At 62.1% G+C, this 16,239-nt stretch overlaps 2 protein-coding genes across 27 annotated transcripts in view; one reads left to right on the forward strand and one right to left on the reverse strand.

Annotated features, from left to right (window-relative positions):
- Window positions 1-1,165: 1,165 nt before the first annotated feature.
- NACAD (NAC alpha domain containing) lies at window positions 1,166-11,224 on the forward strand. Of its 4 annotated transcripts, none has more exons than XM_027968690.3 (8): window positions 1,166-1,336; window positions 3,420-9,656; window positions 9,790-9,914; window positions 9,984-10,058; window positions 10,460-10,606; window positions 10,684-10,833; window positions 10,929-11,051; window positions 11,142-11,224. In XM_027968690.3, the coding sequence occupies exons 1-8, from the start codon at window positions 1,270-1,272 to the stop codon at window positions 11,154-11,156; spliced, it is 6,939 nt and encodes a 2,312-aa protein (XP_027824491.2). In that variant the 5' UTR covers window positions 1,166-1,269; the 3' UTR covers window positions 11,157-11,224. The 4 variants fall into 4 exon arrangements, with proteins under 4 accessions (XP_027824491.2, XP_027824492.2, XP_060271048.1 ...); XM_027968691.3 differs by having other exon boundaries at window positions 9,790-9,902; XM_060415065.1 differs by having other exon boundaries at window positions 10,929-11,224.
- Window positions 11,225-12,668: 1,444 nt separating this feature from the next.
- CCM2 (CCM2 scaffold protein) overlaps window positions 12,669-16,239 on the reverse strand; it is a 52,363-nt gene continuing 48,792 nt past the window's right edge. For all 23 annotated transcript variants that reach the window (XM_060415074.1, XM_060415073.1, XM_060415070.1 and 20 more), the window contains 4 exons: window positions 15,458-15,515; window positions 14,993-15,131; window positions 14,176-14,314; window positions 12,669-13,182 (listed from right to left, as the gene is read on the reverse strand). In XM_060415074.1, coding sequence (XP_060271057.1) covers window positions 12,902-13,182; window positions 14,176-14,314; window positions 14,993-15,131; window positions 15,458-15,515 — 617 coding nt within the window. In that variant the 3' untranslated portion in view covers window positions 12,669-12,901. The remainder of the gene's footprint in view (window positions 13,183-14,175; window positions 14,315-14,992; window positions 15,132-15,457; window positions 15,516-16,239) is intronic.

Raw genomic sequence — 16,239 nt, forward strand, 5'->3', positions numbered from 1 at the left:
ACTGGGCCACTAGGGAATTCCCTGGAGGAGGCAACTTAGAAACTCAGGAGGTGAGGATGAAGATGGGTGTGGAGAAAAGGGACAAAGAAGAGGAGCTCCCCATTAGCGGATAGATGGACAGATTTCCAGCGACTGAGAGGGATGCAAGATGCAGGGCTTAGATTGGGACGGACATGATGGGTCTGGTGCCTGGTGTGTTGGGGAGATGCCCAGCAGGCAGCCCCTGGCTCCATGGGCTCCGGGGTAGAGCCAACAGAAGATTGAAGATGAGGAGCCTCCCCCACAACAATGGCCGTTCTGATTGCCTACCCCCGCCCCCGTCTAGCTCTGGGATGGTGACAATGTTCAACTGTCTCCCAGAGCCTGGCACGGGGCGGATGCTCGGTGAATCTGAGTGCAGGAGGGCCTGTGTGGAAGCAAGGGCGCATCTCTGGAAAGCTCAGGGAGGGTTTGCAACCTTGGGAGGTGTGGCAGGGACTTCTGCTGAGAATGGAGGAAAGCAAGCTTCTCCATCTTCCTTCCATTGCCCAAGAGCTGAAGGATGGGACAGCACTGAGCTGCGGGGAACCCCGGGGACCAGTCAACCTGAGGCTCCGCTGGGGCTGCTTTCCCTGATGCGCTCCTGCCTGCCGGCTCTGGTTGCCATAGAGCCAGGAGGCGGTTGCCACGGAGACCGACGTGCGAGGACCGACCAATCAGTGAAGAGCTGCGGCGCCAGCTCACCTCTTGGATGGAGGCACCGGGCTAGGATGAGGACCCCTGCCCAGGCAGCTGGGAGCCGGGTGTTCGAGCAGGGGGCTTATGACGCCGCCACCCCCAAAGCGCCGGTCCCCCAGAATCCCCAACACCCTCCCCTGCCCTGCACCCCGAATTCTGACGACCTTCTGCCTCTTCCCGGCCCGACTAAGGGGTGATACCTCCGACTGGCCCTGAACCCCTCTCCCGTTAGTGAAGGGGAGGAGGGGGGCCAAGGGCTGGGATGCTGCGGGAAAGGCGGGGCCGCGGACCGCGGGAGAACAGTGCAGTCGGGGTGGGGTATGGGGAGGGAGGGACGGAGGCTGTCCCACCCCCTGCGCTCCCGGCACACCGCAGTGCCTGGCGCGCCCGCGCAAGCTCACTCGCTCACTCGGGGCGCTGGGCGGGCGGGGCGGCGCTGACGTCATCCACTGACCCCTTTCACCCCCCGGCCGAGGGGCGGTGGCCGCGCAGGCTCCGCGGGACGGACTCACCGACAGACAGGGGACGGAAGGACGGGCGTACGGCCAGGCCATGCCCGGGGAGGCTGCCCGCGCCGAGCTGCTGCTGCCGGAGGCGGGCGGGCCGGGACCCCGCACAGGTGAGGCTGCGGCGCCCTCTCCCTCCCGCTTGCGTGTGTCTCCGCCAACCCCTCTCTTCGTCCCCTCCCGTCTCTACCCCTCTCCCTCTCCGACACTGTCCCTCTACCAGCTCCGTCCCATTTTCTCTTCGCGACCCCCTCCCTGCCCTCTCTCTGTTCCCGTCCCTTGTCCATCCCCGCCCTGTCCCCTTCCTTGGTCCCCAGTCCTAGCCCAATGTAGCCCAACCCTGGCTCCTACTCAGGACCTCAGGGAAGGGCGGGGTGGATTAGATGTCCTCCAGGTGCCAAAAGCGACTTGAAGGCGTGAGCTTCCCGGCTCCCATGGGCGTCCCCCGCCGCGCCCCATTGTCTGAGGGGGGGCAATGGGCCTCACGGCCCCTGCAGCGTGGGTTGTCATCTGCACCCCAGCCACTTGGATTGCAGATTCGCGGGGCGCCGGCCCTCCCCACTCCCCACCCCCCTCACCCCCCCTATGCTTGAGAGCTGTCTCCGGGCTGGCGGCGGTGGCTGGTTCTGGCTCCAGGGAGAACAGGGCTGGAGCTGAAGCCTGGGGAAGCCCGAGGGCTGGAAGGTGGGAGGCCCTGGGGGAGCAAGGGCTGCAGAGCATCAGCCCTGGAGTGCAAGCCCAAATCCTTGGAGAGACTTAGGGAGCAAGCTTTGGAGGGGATCTGCCTTAGGCCCAGGAAAACCAGCCAGGATGGCCACTGGGCATGAGGTCAGCCATGTGTGGCTCCGGGAGGGCCAAGGGCACCTTGCTGTGGGTGAGAAGTCCCCTGGCGATTAAACCTATACTGGGCCCAGGGGCCTGGCCTCCCCTCTGGGTCCTGTAAAGTGGGTCGGGACTGTCTCTGCTTGGACTGTTTAACAACCTTGAATGAGGCACAAAAATCTTTGACCTTTGGCTTCTCTTTCTCTGTCCTCTTGGCACCCAACCCCACCCTCAGCCTGCTCAGGGTCCTGGAGTCCAGTGAGGGTGCACAGGGGTACCCTACCAGGCCAGTGCCAAGAGCCTGGTCTCCAGCACCCAGCCCCGCCAGCCACACCCACCTCCAGGGTTTAGGTGTTCATCACACTCCCGTGGACCCAAAGGACCCCCTTCTCAGGACCCTCTGGCCACGCCAGCACCCCAGCAGTGTGGCCCAGGGTTCTGCCACTGCTGCAGCAGATGGGCCAAGCCTGGGGAGGGGGCTGCCCTAAGCTTCACCTCCACTTTGCAGACAGAACGCTGAAGCACAGGAGATGTACTTGTGGGTGGTCATGGGTGAACGTGGAAGCCTCCAGAGAAAATGGCCAGAGCTGGGCAGCCCCTATCCACTGCCATGGAACCCACACAAATGAGCCTCAGCTCTGTGCGGGTGGCTGCTGCTGGCAACTCAGTCAGATGCACTCAGAGCCCCAAGAGCCCACAGCCCCTCAGAGCTGCTTATGGGGCAGGGCGGGGCCCCTGTGTGCGCCACCATTGGCCATCACCGAGCCAGCAGTGAGCTGGGATGTCCTGCCTGAGGACAGCACACGGTGGCCCCTGCTTTCCCTCTCACGTGTGCCGACTCTGGAAACGGGTGGGGCAGCGGAGCCCAGTGAGACCCTGACAGGTTGTCCTCAGGTATAGGCAGCAAGGAAAGGAGAGAGATGAGGCAGAGAAGCAAGACTCCCACTTCACAGCCAGTGTGAGACCTGGAATGTTCCAGAGCTGAGTGGAGAGCAGGCTTCCTGCTCCCTGGGGGCCCACTGACCTAGGAGGTCATGAGCAGACCTTTCCTGGCAAGCCCAGCTGAGGTGGCACAGATTACGTGCATGGAGTCAGCAAGTTAGTGTCCTAAGAGACAGGAGCTGGTCTCATCTTTAACGAGCATCTTGGAGAAAAGCCAGACCCCAGGCTGCTTGCCATGGAAGAACTCTTGGAAATCATCCCTTGGGCACAGCAATACCCTTTCCTTCTCCTCACCTCTCTTTTCAGCAGACACCCACCCTCGTGGGCCCCCAGTCCTGTGCTCAACTCTTGTCTGAGAGAGGGGAGGCTGCAGCCAGGGAGCTGCCTCTCAGGGAAGATGCCTGCCCTTCTCACGCCCTTCTGTCTCCACAGATCTGTCCTGTGATGCGGCTGAGGCTACCACCCCAAAGGGGGACCGGCTGGAGCACTGTGCCCTGACATCTGGGCCCAGCGCCCTGGCTCTCACGTTCCTGCACGGCAAGCCTGGTGCCCGGCCCCCGCCTGAGGGAGCCAGCTGGGATGCAGGGCCGGGCCGCGCCCCCTCAGCCTGGGCAGTCCAGGCAGAGGGCGGCCCCAGTCCAGGGCCCGCTGAGGTTCGGCCTGCTGAAGGTCCTCTCCCAGCCTCCCTGGAGCCCCGGATTGTCATGGGCGAGGAGACGTGCCAGGCAGCCCCGCTGCCCAGGGCAACCATGCCGGAGCTCAGGGACTGGGAGGGTGGGCATGCTAATCTGAACCCACCCCCAGAGTTGTGTTCTCAGGGTGACCCTCCTGTGCCTTTCCCTGCCCCAGACTCCGATTCCTACTTCACGCCTCCCTCCACCCCCACCAAGACAGCCTCCACCCTGCTCCCTGGCCCCGGGCCCCACAGGGACACCCAGGATGCCCAGGCTGAGCTGGGGGACTCGCCGCCAGCCTCGCCCACTGGCTCGTACATCACGGCAGATGGGGACAGCTGGGCCTCATCCCCATCCTGCTCCCTGAGCCTTCAGGCCCTGGCCGAAGGGCTGGATGTGCCCTCGGGCTGGGGCTTCTCTCCACCCGGCTCTGTGGTCGATGAGAGGGAGCTGCCCCCTGCAGGGACCCCGGACAGCTCGTCCCCAGAGTCCAGCCTCTCAGCAGACAGCAGCTCTTCCTGGGGCCAGGAGGGCCACTTCTTCGAGCTGGACTTCTTGGCCAATGACCCAATGATCCCTGCTTACCTCCTGCCCTTCCAGGGCAGCCTGATTTTCCAGGTGGAGGCGGTGGAGGTGACACCCCTGCCCCACGAGGAGGAGGAAGTGGAGGAGGAGGAGCAAGAAGAGGAGCAGGAGGTCCCCCTCCCCAGAGGGGATCTAGCCGGGGAGGGCGAGGATGATAGCACATTCGCATCCTCCCTGCAGTCGCTGTCCGACCTGTCCATCACCGAGGGCGTGGATGAGGCCTTCGCCTTCCGGGATGACACTTCAGCTGCCTCCTCTGACCCCGACTCGGCCTCCTACACGGGGGCTGATGATGAGAGGCTGTACAGCGGAGAGCCCCACGCACAGCCCACCACACTGCTCCAGGACAGCCCTGGGGAGGCTGCCTCCTGGGGCCCAGAGCTCACTCTTGGGGTGTCCAAGGGAGAGGCTGGCCAGGCTGCCAAGAGTCAGGAACCCATCTCCGAGATAACGAGGGTGGGTCCCGCTGCAGCCCAGGTGTCTTCTGCTATGGCCCTTCACATCCCACAGGAATCTCTGGACCACACTGGGATGAGCCCTCAGGCCCAGAGAGAAGAGCCAGGCTCCACCATGGGACCAGTACCTGTTGCCCCAGTCACGTCTCAGCCCCTGCAGGAGGGAGATATTGCTACTTTAGGCCCAGAGCCCTGGATTTCGAAGGGAGAAGCAGACCTCAACTGTCTACAAACCCTGAAGGAAGACACAGGCCAGGGGTTTGCCACTGCAACCAGCCCTGAACCCCAGCCAGAAGTGGATCCAGCAGCATTGCCACCCCTGCAGGATGCAGGTATCCCCTGGGTCCAGGAATCTGCCTCTGAGACCAGCCTTGAGCCCCAGTTGGAAGAAGAAGGCCTGACAGCATCCTCACCCCTGCAGGATGCAGGTCTCCCCTTGGTCCAGGAATCTGCCTCTGAAGCTAGCCCGGAGCCCCAGTCAGAAGAAGAAGATCTGACAGCATCTTCAACCTCACAGGATGCAGGTCTCCCCTTGGTCCAGGGATCTGCCTCTGAGGCCTGCCCTGAGCCCCAATCAGAAGAAGAAGATCTAACAGCATCCTCACCTCTGCAGGATGCAGGTCCCCACTTGGTCCAGGGATCTTCCTCTGAAGCTAGCCCGGAGCCCCAATCAGAAGAAGATCTGACAGCATCCTCAACCTCACAGGATGCAGGTCTCCCTTTGGTCCAGGGATCTGTATCTGAGGTCAGCCCTGAGCCCCAGTCAGAAGAAGATCTGACAGCATCCTTACCCCTGAAGGATGAAGGTCTCCCCTTGGTCCAGGGATCTGCCTCTGAGGCCAGCCTGGAGCCCCAGTCAGAAGAAGAAGATCTGACAGCATCCTTATCCCTGAAGGATGCAGGTCTCCCCTTGGTCCAGAGATCTGCCTCTGAGGCCAGCCTGGAGCCCCAGTCAGAGGAAGATCTGACAGCATCCTTACCCCTGAAGGATGAAGGTCTCCCTTTGGTCCAGGGATCTGCCTCCAAGGCCAGCTCTGAGCCCCAGTCAGAAGAAGATCTGACAGCATCCTTATCCCTGAAGAATGAAGGTCTCCCCTTAGTCCAGGGATCTGCCTCCGAGGCCAGCCCTGAGCCCCAGTCAGAAGAAGATCTAACAGCATCCTCACCCCTGCAGGATGAATGTCTCCCCTTGGTCCAGGGATCTGCCTCCAAGGCCAGCCCTGAGCCCCAGTCAGAAGAAAAAGATCTAGCAGCATCCTCACCCCTGAAGGATGAATGTCTCCCCTTGGTCCAGGGATCTGCCTCTGAGGCCAGCCCTGAGCCCCAGTCAGAAGATCTAACAGCATCCTCACCTCTGCAGGATGCAGCTCTCCGTTTGGTCCAGGGATCTGTCTTCGAGGCCAGCCCTGAGCCCCACTCAGAAGAGGACCTGACAGCTTCTCCACCCCTGCAGGACACAGGTCTCCCCTTGGTCCAGGGATCTGCTTCTGAGGCCAGCCCTGAGCCCCAGTCAGAAGAAGAGGACCTGACAGCCTCCCCACCCCTGCAGGATGCAGGTCTCCCCTTGGTCCATGGATCTGCCTCCGAGGCCAGCCCTGAGCTCCAGTCAGAAGTGACAGCATCCCCACCCCTGCAGGATGCAGGTCTCCCCTGGGTCCAAGGATCTGCTTCTGAGGCCAGCCCTGACCACCAGTCCGATCTGAAAGCATCCTTGCCCCTGCAGGATGCAGGACTTCCCTTGGTCCAGGGATCTGCCTCTGAGGCCAGCCCTGAGCCCCAGTCAGAAGAAGATCTAACAGCATCCTCACCCCTGCAGGATGAATGTCTCCCCTTGGTCGAGGGATCTGCCTCCAAGGCCAGCCCTGAGCTCCAGTCAGAAGAAGAAGTGACAGTATCCCCACCCCTGCAGGTTGCAGGTCTCCCCTTGGTCCAGGGATCTGCCTCCGATGCTACTTCAGAGCCCCAGTCAGAAGAGCTGACAGCATCCTCGCACCTGCAGGACGCAGGTCTCCCCTTGATCCAGGGATCTGTTTCCGAGGCCAGCCCTGAGCCCCAGTCAGAAGAAGAGGAGCTGACAGCATCCTCACACCTGCAGGACGCAGGTCTCCCCTCGGTCCAGGGATCTGTTTCCGAGGCCAGCCCTGAGCCCCAGTCAGAAGAAGAGGAGCTGACGGCCTCCCCATCCCTGCAGGACGCAGGACTCCCCTTGGTCCAGGGATCTGCATCTGAGGTCAGCCCTGAGCTCCAGTCAGAAGAGGACCTGACAGCCTCCCCACCCCTGCAGGATGCAGGACTCCCCTTGGTCCAGGGATCTGCATCTGAGGTCAGCCCTGAGCCCCAGTCAGAAGAAGAGGACCTGACAGCCTCCCCACCCCTGCAGGATGCAGGTCTCCCCTTGGTCCAGGGATCTGCCTCCGATGCCAGCTCAGAGCCCCAGTCAGAAGAGGAGCTGACGGCCTCCCCATCCCTGCAGGATGCAGGTCTCCCCTTGGTCCTGGGATCTGTTTCTGAGGCCAGCTCAGAGCCCCACTCAGAAGAGGAGCTGACAGCCTCCCTGCCCCTGCAGGACACAAGTCTCCCCTCGGTCCAGGGATCTGCCTCCGATGCCAGCTCAGAGCCTCAGTCAGAAGAAGAAGATCTCACAGCCTCCCCAACTCTGCAGGACGCAGGTCTCCCCTTGGTCCAGGGATCTGTTTCTGAGGCCAGCCCAGAGCCCCACTCAGAAGAAGAGGAGCTGACAGCCTCCCCCCCGCTGCAGGATGCAGGTCTCCCCTTGGTCCAGGGATCTGTTTCTGAGGCCAGCCCAGAGCCCCACTCAGAAGAAGAGGAGCTGACAGCCTCCCCCCCGCTGCAGGACGCAGGTCTCCCCTTGGTCCAGGGATCTGTTTCTGAGGCCAGCCCAGAGCCCCACTCAGAAGAAGAGCTTACAGCCTCCCCACCCCTGCAGGATGCAGGTCTCCCCTTGGTCCAGGGATCTGTTTCTGAGGCCAGCCTGGAGCCCCACTCAGAAGAGGAGCCGACAGCCTCCCCGCCCCTGCAGGACGCAGGTCTTCCCTTGGTCCAGGGATCTGCCTCTGATGCCAGCTCAGAGCCCCAGTCCGAAGAAGAGGAGCTTACAGCCTCCCCAACTCTGCAGGATGCAGGTCTCCCCTTGGTCCAGGGATCTGCCTCCGATGCCAGTTCAGAGCCCCACTCAGAAGAAGAGGAGCTGACAGCCTCCCCGCCCCTGCAGGACGCAGGTCTTCCCTTGGTCCAGGGATCTGCCTCTGATGCCAGCTCAGAGCCCCAGTCTGAAGAAGAGGAGCTGACAGCCTCCCCGCCCCTGCAGGACGCAGGTCTTCCCTTGGTCCAGGGATCTGTTTCTGAGGCCAGCTCAGAGCCCCACTCAGAAGAGGAGCTGACAGCCTCCCCGCCCCTGCAGGACGCAGGTCTCCCCTTGGTCCAGGGATCTGCCTCCGATGCCAGCTCAGAGCCCCAGTCCGAAGAAGATCTCACAGCCTGCCCAACTCTGCAGGACACAGGTCTCCCTTTGGTCCAGGGATCAGCCTCCAAGGTCAGCCCGGAGCCCCAGTCAGATCTCACAGCCTCCCCAACCCTGCAGGATGCAGGTCTCCCCTTGGTCCAGGGATCAGCCTCCAAGGCCAGCCCGGAGCCCCAGTCAGAAGAAGATCTCACAGCCTTCCCGCCCCTGCAGGAAGCAGGTCTCCCCTCCAGTCAAGTATCTGCCACCAGTGCCAGCCCTCAGGCCCCGATGACTGACACAGGCTGTATCCAAGAGACAGAGCCCACAGCCACTGCAGCCCATAGGAAAGGAAGAAAGACCCTGGGACTGAGGCCAGCACCTGAGGAAAGAGACCCAGACCACACTCGAGGATCAGACTCTCTGGCCTTGGATCAGATACATCTGGGTGGCCCAGACCTACCTGCAGATGCTCGGACACCCTTGGAGGGAGATGCAGGCCCCTCCAAGCCTGCCACAGAGGTCCCAGACACACCTGAGCCTTTCACAGCCACCCAAGGTCCCCCAAAGCCTGACTCCAGTGGGGAGGAAGTAGCCAAGGGCATTTTGGCACCTGAGCAGGAAGCCTGTCATGATGTTTGTGCACATGGGGATGATGGAGCTGAGTCCAGCTCACCCCCAAAGGAGGCCCTGGGGGCTGAGCACCAGGGCTATGAGGCCCTAAAGCCAGTGGTTCATGGCCCAGGGGTGTGTCCTACTGCCAGCCTGGAGGTTGGCCAGTTGGGGCCCCCAAGCCCAGTGGAGGAAGGAAGGGCTACTCTTGGGCACAGGCTTCCCATGGCTGTGGGCTCAGAGGTTGGGCTGAGCTCCTGCTCAGAGTCTCCTTCAAGAGCTGTGCCCAGGCTGGGAGGGCACTGTGCCAAAGATCCTGCCCCAACATCTCCACTGCCCTTGAGGCAGCCAAAGCCTGTGCTGGGCCCAGGCAGGGGAGAGCAGGCCCAGGCAGCACTTGGAGCCCTTGGCCCCACCCCGCTGCAGCCTCCAGAAAGCCCCATAGGGGGTCTTCCCAGTGCACCCCAAGACAGGATCCAGGGCCCTGAGCCCCCTGCTCCTGGTGTCCTCATGGAGGCAGTTCCAAGCCCCCTGGCATCCCCTGCTCCCTGCCCTTGCCGGGGACCCCGGGAAGACTTGGTGGAGGGCGCGGAGCCCCTGGGCTCTCCGAGCCACCCACCACCTCGGCCAAGAACCCAGCGGGCGGTGGCTGCCTCCTCAGGGATCACAAACCCCCCTGGGGCTGGGCAGGTCAGCCTCCCACCCCACCCCACCCTCCTCAGCCCCAAGGCAGCCCCCAAGAGGGGTACCCATGCCAAAGACCCAGCCTCGAGGCTCTCACCCCCTCGCCAAGTGCCTCCTGGCTCTGGACCCCGGAGCCCAGCCGGCCCTCGAGGGCTCCCAGCCACCGAGCAGCAGGATGACGGCGACAGTTTGGAGGAAGGTGAGTGGGATGCAGGCGGCAGCTCTGTCCTGAGCCAGGGACCCAGGGGGCAGAGGGCTGGGCAGGGATGCCAGAGCTGCTCGCCCCGTGCTTGTCCAGAAGGGCAGGCCATCCTCACACTCCCCTTCCTCAGACTCGCCCCGCGCTCTGGGCTCTGGCCAGCACTCGGACAGCCACGGGGAGTCGTCAGCCGAGCTGGAGGAGCAGGACCTCCCAGGACCACAGACCGCACAGTGCCCAGCCCAGGTGCCCGAAAAGGCAGGTTGTGCACCCAGGGGAGGGCTCCGTGCCCTGCCCTCGGGTGCTCAGACCCCCTTTCTTCTCCAGGCCCCAGCTGGCAGTGGGAGCGAGGAGACAGTCGCCAAAGCCAAGCAGAGTCGCAGTGAGAAGAAGGCCCGAAAGGTGGGCTGGGCACCCAGCTGGGACTCTGCTCCCTCTAGGAGGGGCCAGGCTGGCCAGACAACCCCAGCCACCCCAAGAGTGGGGCTGGCAGCCTAAAGGGACCCTTTCCCACCCCATAGCTGATGAATCCCATCGATGGGGGCCCTGGGATAAAGGGAGTAACTGGATGCTTTGTGTGAAGTAACTGGGGCTGGGCTGTCAGTTGAAACAGACTCACAGCCTGAGTCTGACGTCCTATTTGCTCACTTGGGGAGCCACCTGGGAGGCTCCACAGAGGGTGGGTGGTGGAACCCTTGTGCCCCCTGGCAGTGGGCCGTTTCCCCCGGACTTGCTCCTCTCCCCCAACCCCCAACTGGGAACTTTGGGGCCCATGCCCAGGTCTGAGACCATTGTGCTTCCAGGCGATGTCCAAGCTGGGCTTACGACAGATCCAGGGGGTCACCAGGATCACCATCCAGAAGTCCAAGAACATCCTCTTTGTCATTGCCAAGCCCGATGTCTTTAAGAGCCCAGCCTCAGACACCTACGTGGTCTTCGGCGAGGCCAAGGTCTGAGCGGCTGGCCATGGGCGTGGGGAGGGAGTCTGGGGCGCAGGCTCAGCTGACAGCTGACTTCTGTGCTGCAGATCGAGGACCTGTCGCAGCAGGTGCACAGAGCTGCGGCTGAGAAGTTCAAAGTGCCCTCGGAGCCCTCCGCCCTGGTGCCTGAGTCAGCACCTGGGCCGAGGGTGAGACCCGAGTGCGAGGAGGAGGAGGAGGAGGAAGAGGAGGAGGAGGTGAGGCCAAGGGGCCCACGGCTCAGTCTTGTGGAGGGGGGCCTCTCACTGGGGGAGGGGGCCGCTCCAGCACCTCCCTGCATATCCCACTCCAGGTGGACGAGGCAGGACTGGAGCTGCGGGACATCGAGCTGGTGATGGCGCAGGCCAACGTGTCAAGGGCCAAGGCCGTGCGGGCCCTGAGGGACAACCAGAGTGACATCGTCAACGCCATCATGGTGAGTGGCTGGCCCCTTCGCAAACGCCCTGCTGCTGTCTCCGCCGGGGCCTGGCCCCCGCATGACCCTCTCCTTCTGCAATTCTCACAGGAGCTGACCATGTAGTTGCTGACCAGAGGCCCGGCTCCACCCCTGCCCCTAGCTCTGCTGCTCAATAAAGTGGTGTCCCTTCATCGCCTCTGCTCCTCCAGCGCAGGCTCTGGCTAAACGGACTGCAGGAGGTGTGCAGACACTTCCTGAAGCCACAGAGGTCCAGAGGAGGGTGGTAGTCCCTCCCCCACGTCCCAGGGAATCCACCTTGCCCAGGGATTGTGGACAGTCCAGTCACCTGGCTGTGGCCCAAGTCATGGGCCTGGGAATAACAGTTTCTGAAGAAACTCCCCAGATGCAGGGGCCCCTGAGCTGGAGGAGCTGCTGGAAGTAGTGTCTGCTAAGGCGAGCAGCACTTTATCTCCTGAAGTTCCTGGCCCCTCGCTGTGGCCCAGCTCTAGGAGTCACCACCCTCTCCCTGTCCTCTCTCTTCTACAAAGTCCAGGGAGCCACAGGGTGGGGGTGACGTCCCAGGACAAAAGAGGGAGACCACTGAGTGCAGGACCACGTGTGGGTGGAGCCCCCGGAGAAGAGGAGCAGTTCCTGACCATCACAGAAGGCTCATGGGACACAAGGTCCCCACTGTTCACAAGCACAGGGTGGGCTGTGGAAGGGATGGCCCCTGGCCCACATGGCTATCTTTAGCTGTTCCACACGCTTTCAGGGCAGGTCGATTTACACACACACACCTAGAGACGGCATCTACCAACTGTCTCCCTTAGCTCTGCCCAGCCCAGGCCCACAACCAGCACCTGGCCTGCCAGGGCCAGAATGAAGTCTGAGATCCCTCCTCCAGTCCTGCCCCTTGTCAGTGGGGAGGGAGCCTAGGAGACTGCAGACCCCGGCCTGTTTCCCACAGAGCTGGACATCGAGCCCACATGCCTGCCCTCCCTCTCGGGGGCTCAAGTACCCACCCCACTGAGCCTGGGGCTTCTTGCATATGCAGTCAGGAGCCTCGAGGTGCACTATCTTGGGGGTGAGGAGGGAGTCCCAGAGCTGGGCCTCCCCGCGCCTGCACTGCAGTGCCCAGGCCCCAGCCTCCAGTCTGATGGCCCTGAGGTCCACCCCCATGGCCTCCCCATGTCCCAAGGGCACAGGAGGGGCCCCACCCAGGGGGAACCAAGGCCAAGAGGCTTGACCGGCCCCCACTGGCCTCCCTGATGACCAGGGACCCTGGGCTCCAAGATGCCATGCTCTCAGGGTGGGGATGGCACTTCTGGTGAAGACGTGGTGTGCAGGTTTGCTGTGAACCACCATGACGGTGAATGTGGCCTGGGTTCATGGGCTCGGGTGAAGGGCTAGAGGACAGCGAGCCCCTTCGAGAGCCCAGTGCTTGCGTCCACTTGTGCTCAGGACACCTGCTCCCTGCCCTGTGCCCACAAACCCACATCAGGCCCTCCCTGCAGGCATCGGGCACAAGTGCTCAGTCCACGGTGCCCAGCCAGGGCATGTGGGTCTGAGACAGAGGCCAGGGTGGAGGCCCCAGCTCTTATCCCCCTGGAGCAGAAACACAATGGCAACCAGAGATAAATTATTCACATTGCAGTAAACTCCTTTTAAGGTCTCTGAGAGTTTCAATAGAAACGTCATGTGCAAAATGACAGCTGTCCAGGGTCTGGCTGACAGGACCCCCTCCCGAGGCAGGGTGGCATGCAGGTGGGTGCAGCTTGACTTCTGCCCCGGCACGGGGGTGCCTCCTTCACAGTAGAGCCACCTATGTCCAGGGCCCAGGAGGGCGACTGGCAGGGGCCCCGGCGCCATCAGGCCGAGTCCTGATCCATGCTGCAGCCCAGCGCCTCGATGTCATTGCTGATGTCCGAGATCATGCGGTCCCACTCGTCCCCCTCCGAGGGCGCGGACTGGTCGTCAGAGCTGCCCGCGGCCCTGTTCCCGTTGGAGGTGGAGGTGGAGGTGGAGCTCGTGGCCCGGCGGTACCTGCCGAAGCTGTCCGTGATGATCCCACGGCCATCCTTCACCCCAATGGTCTCCAAGAAGTTCTCGAAGTGCTGGCTGTCTTTCTCAGGGATGAAGGGCCGCAGACCTGCAGACACACGGCCCACATGATCCTAAGCCAAGCCTCTTGCTGAAAGCACGCATGTGTCTGTCCCAGGGGGCCCATGGCCTGGATACACCCACCCCACCCACCCCATGTGTCTGCCCCAATCCTGGCAGGTGCTGCGGACTGGCCCTGCCTTGGCAACAGGGCTGGTGCAGGCCAGAAGCCACATTCTTACATCACTCCCCTCGGTCCTTATGAAAGCCCCACTTCACAGGCTTCCAAACACAGGAGACGAGAGGGTGCAGGGGAGGCTGGCACAGGGTTCCAAGCACCAGGCCCCACTGCCCAGCTCCCAGTGACCACCTACTTCCTGGAAAGTAGGTGTGAGAACACCTACTCCGATGTGAGAACAATATGAAACAGACCTTGGACCCCAGGCTTAGCTGTTGGCTGACTCCAAGGGGCCTGTGGGGTCAGCAAGAGATCAGACTGGATGCATGTCTGCACTCAGCCCTTCATCTCTACCCCCACCCCATCAGCCATAGCACCCTCCTTGGACTGTCGGGGGCAAAGCCCAGGACCTGGGAGCCTCCACCAGCCATGTTCTCTACGATCAGCATAGGGAAAGCACAGTCGCTCCACTGTGCTTGTGCGTGTGAACACACATCCAAGGCTGCATTTGGCTGTGGCAGGCCCTGAATACCCGCCCGCCCTGCTGACTCTGCAGGCTCTTTTCTCGGGGCCTCAGCTAAGGCTGCTTTTCACTGGGAATGGTGTCATCACTCCTCCGCCCAGCAAGTTCCTGCCTACTCCCCCAAACCTGTCCCTGCACCAACTTCCTCTGAAGAGCCTCCCTCAGCCCTTACCAGGCAGTACAGTGGCCACCTCACCCCAAGTCTGGCTCCCAAGGAGCCCCTCCTGCTTCCCTGGGGACAGGGTCCCCAGAGTCACTGGGAAGCACCATCAGAAGAACCACTCGGCTTGCTGGCTGGCTGGCCCCCACCCCTAAGGGAGCCGTACCCACCCCGCGCTCACCGAGCAGCAGGAACTTGCGGCTGTCCCCATAGAGCTGCCGCAGGTTGATGCAGAACTCGTGCACCGAGGCGCCGTCACGGTACTCGTGCAGCAGTGCTGCAAACTGCTGGATCTCCTGCGATGACAGCTTGGTGCGCAGCTGCCGAGAGAGTGGGCCCGCGCGGGGAGGTGACTGGCGTTGCCTCCACCCTGCCCACACCCAGCTTGACCCCTGCTGGAGGGCCAGCAGGAGGGAGGGGAACCCCACACCAGCCCCGAGGTCCCCACACCAGCATAGAGTGCCTCGGAGACGAGCCCACACCATCTGTTTTAACCTGCCACCTGGCTGGCCTGGCTGACCACCAATGGGTGGAGGCTGCATGTCTGACACCACTGCCAGGAGCCACTGAATTGCACACAGAGCCCAGAGTGATATTCAGTGTATTGACCAAGTTTTTAATGACATGAAGTCGAGGGACAGGGGAAAAGTCTGCTGAGCTTGATAACAAGGCCCATCTGGCCCTTCCATGGTAGCACCCCATGCTACCATTCACCACCAGAGACCCAGAGACAGGTCTGTCGTTCAGCCCCAGAGGCTAGAGCAGCCCCACGCTCAGGCCTTGGCCACCTCGCGCTCTTTCCAAAAACTGACCTGGTAGGAAAGACTTCAAGGCCCAGTTGTAAGCAAGGCATCCATGCTACCCCCAGCTCCACCCATGGGGAAGCAAACCTTCCTCCCATCTCCTCCAGGGAGCTCCTAGCCTGAAGGCGACGCACACAGGCCTGCTGGCGGGGCCAGCATCTTCTGACCTTGGTGGGCGAGTGGCAGGCGGCGTACCGTGAGCATGTAGTCCTGCAGCAGCTCCGCAGCTGTGGCGCTCAGCTCACTCTCGCTGACCGTCTTGGCGTGGGGTGCCGTCTGCATGCAGAAGGACAAGGGCGAGACGCCGCCTGCATGTGCACACTCGGGGAAGGAGCTGCAAGGCACAAGCCAAGATGTGGGTAGGCAGCCCCCTAGCCCTGCCCTGAGGCCTCACCTTCACCCCCAGGGATTCAGTGAGAATCAGGGGCTGAGACAAAGAGGAGGCCTGTCATGGAGGAGGTGTTCAGGGAAAGACAGAGAAGGACATGTGCAGGGAAGGACCCAGAAGGGGCCAGCAGCCTAGCAGGGTCTCAGTGGAGCGATGACATCACTAGTGTGACCCGGAGGCGCCCATTCACTGGAAGACTCCTGATACTGGGGAAGGAAGGTGGGGCCAGGCAGCTGCGTGGGCAGTGCTGAGACCCAGGCGGGGGTACTCACAAAGTGCTGGCTTCCGTCTCATATGGCTCCTTCATGTCCACCTTTGTGGAAGAGTCATCTGTGTGGAAAGGTAGAACACAGAAGCTTCCGGTTATCTGAGGGAGGGGGCCCTGAGCCCACTATTCACGTGCTAAGCAGAAGAGGCAAAGCCCTGGCGGTGGGGAGCCGTCCAGGCCCCTGGGGTGCACCCTTTGGGCTGCACCCACACCTGCTTCTCCTGAGATGCACCACCTGCCATGGGTCGGGACAGGAGCCAGGACAATGCTCTGGTCCCCAGAAGATCTGCCAAGTGGTGGGGCTGGAACAGGCTCCCCAGTGGCCAGAACAAGAGAAGCTTCATCAGTAGACAGTGAACATCCCTGTGTCCACTTCATGAAAACTCATTAAGCTGTACACTTTCGATTTGTGTATATCTTGTAGTAAAACAGTTTATTAAAAAAACAAGCAAACACACACACACACAAGGGCCAAAGCAATCACACCAAAGCTGAATGTTTAAATATAGCTCAATAAACCACCTGCTGCCCACTGGGGCCTCAACCTTCCCACCTGCCCATAGGACAGACTGCCAGCCTCACCAGGCTACCTCTGTGGGGCTGCAAGCAGCTCCAGCATAAACAGCGAAAAGAGAACACAGCCAGGGAACCAGCCCTTGCTCAAAGAGCCCCTGCAGCTTTGCGTTTACATGCAGAGGGTTTTGCGCTGTTCACAGGGATGTGTGAGTCGCAGTGAAGGGAGTGGGGCTAGACTCCTCTCCATAGAGAGACCAGCGGCCTCCAACC

The sequence above is a fragment of the Ovis aries genome, chromosome 4, assembly GCF_016772045.2.
Source record: "Ovis aries strain OAR_USU_Benz2616 breed Rambouillet chromosome 4, ARS-UI_Ramb_v3.0, whole genome shotgun sequence".
Taxonomy (NCBI): domain Eukaryota; kingdom Metazoa; phylum Chordata; class Mammalia; order Artiodactyla; family Bovidae; genus Ovis; species Ovis aries.

Coding starts and splice junctions, on each gene's coding strand:
- NACAD (XM_060415065.1), top strand. CDS start 1,270: ATGCCCGGGGAGGCTGCCCGCGCCGAGCTGCTGCTGCCGGAGGCGGGC. Junction 9,657..9,789: donor CGGCGACAGTTTGGAGGAAG/GTGAGTGGGATG, acceptor CCCCTTCCTCAG/ACTCGCCCCGCGCTCTGGGC. Junction 10,059..10,459: donor GTGAGAAGAAGGCCCGAAAG/GTGGGCTGGGCA, acceptor TTGTGCTTCCAG/GCGATGTCCAAGCTGGGCTT.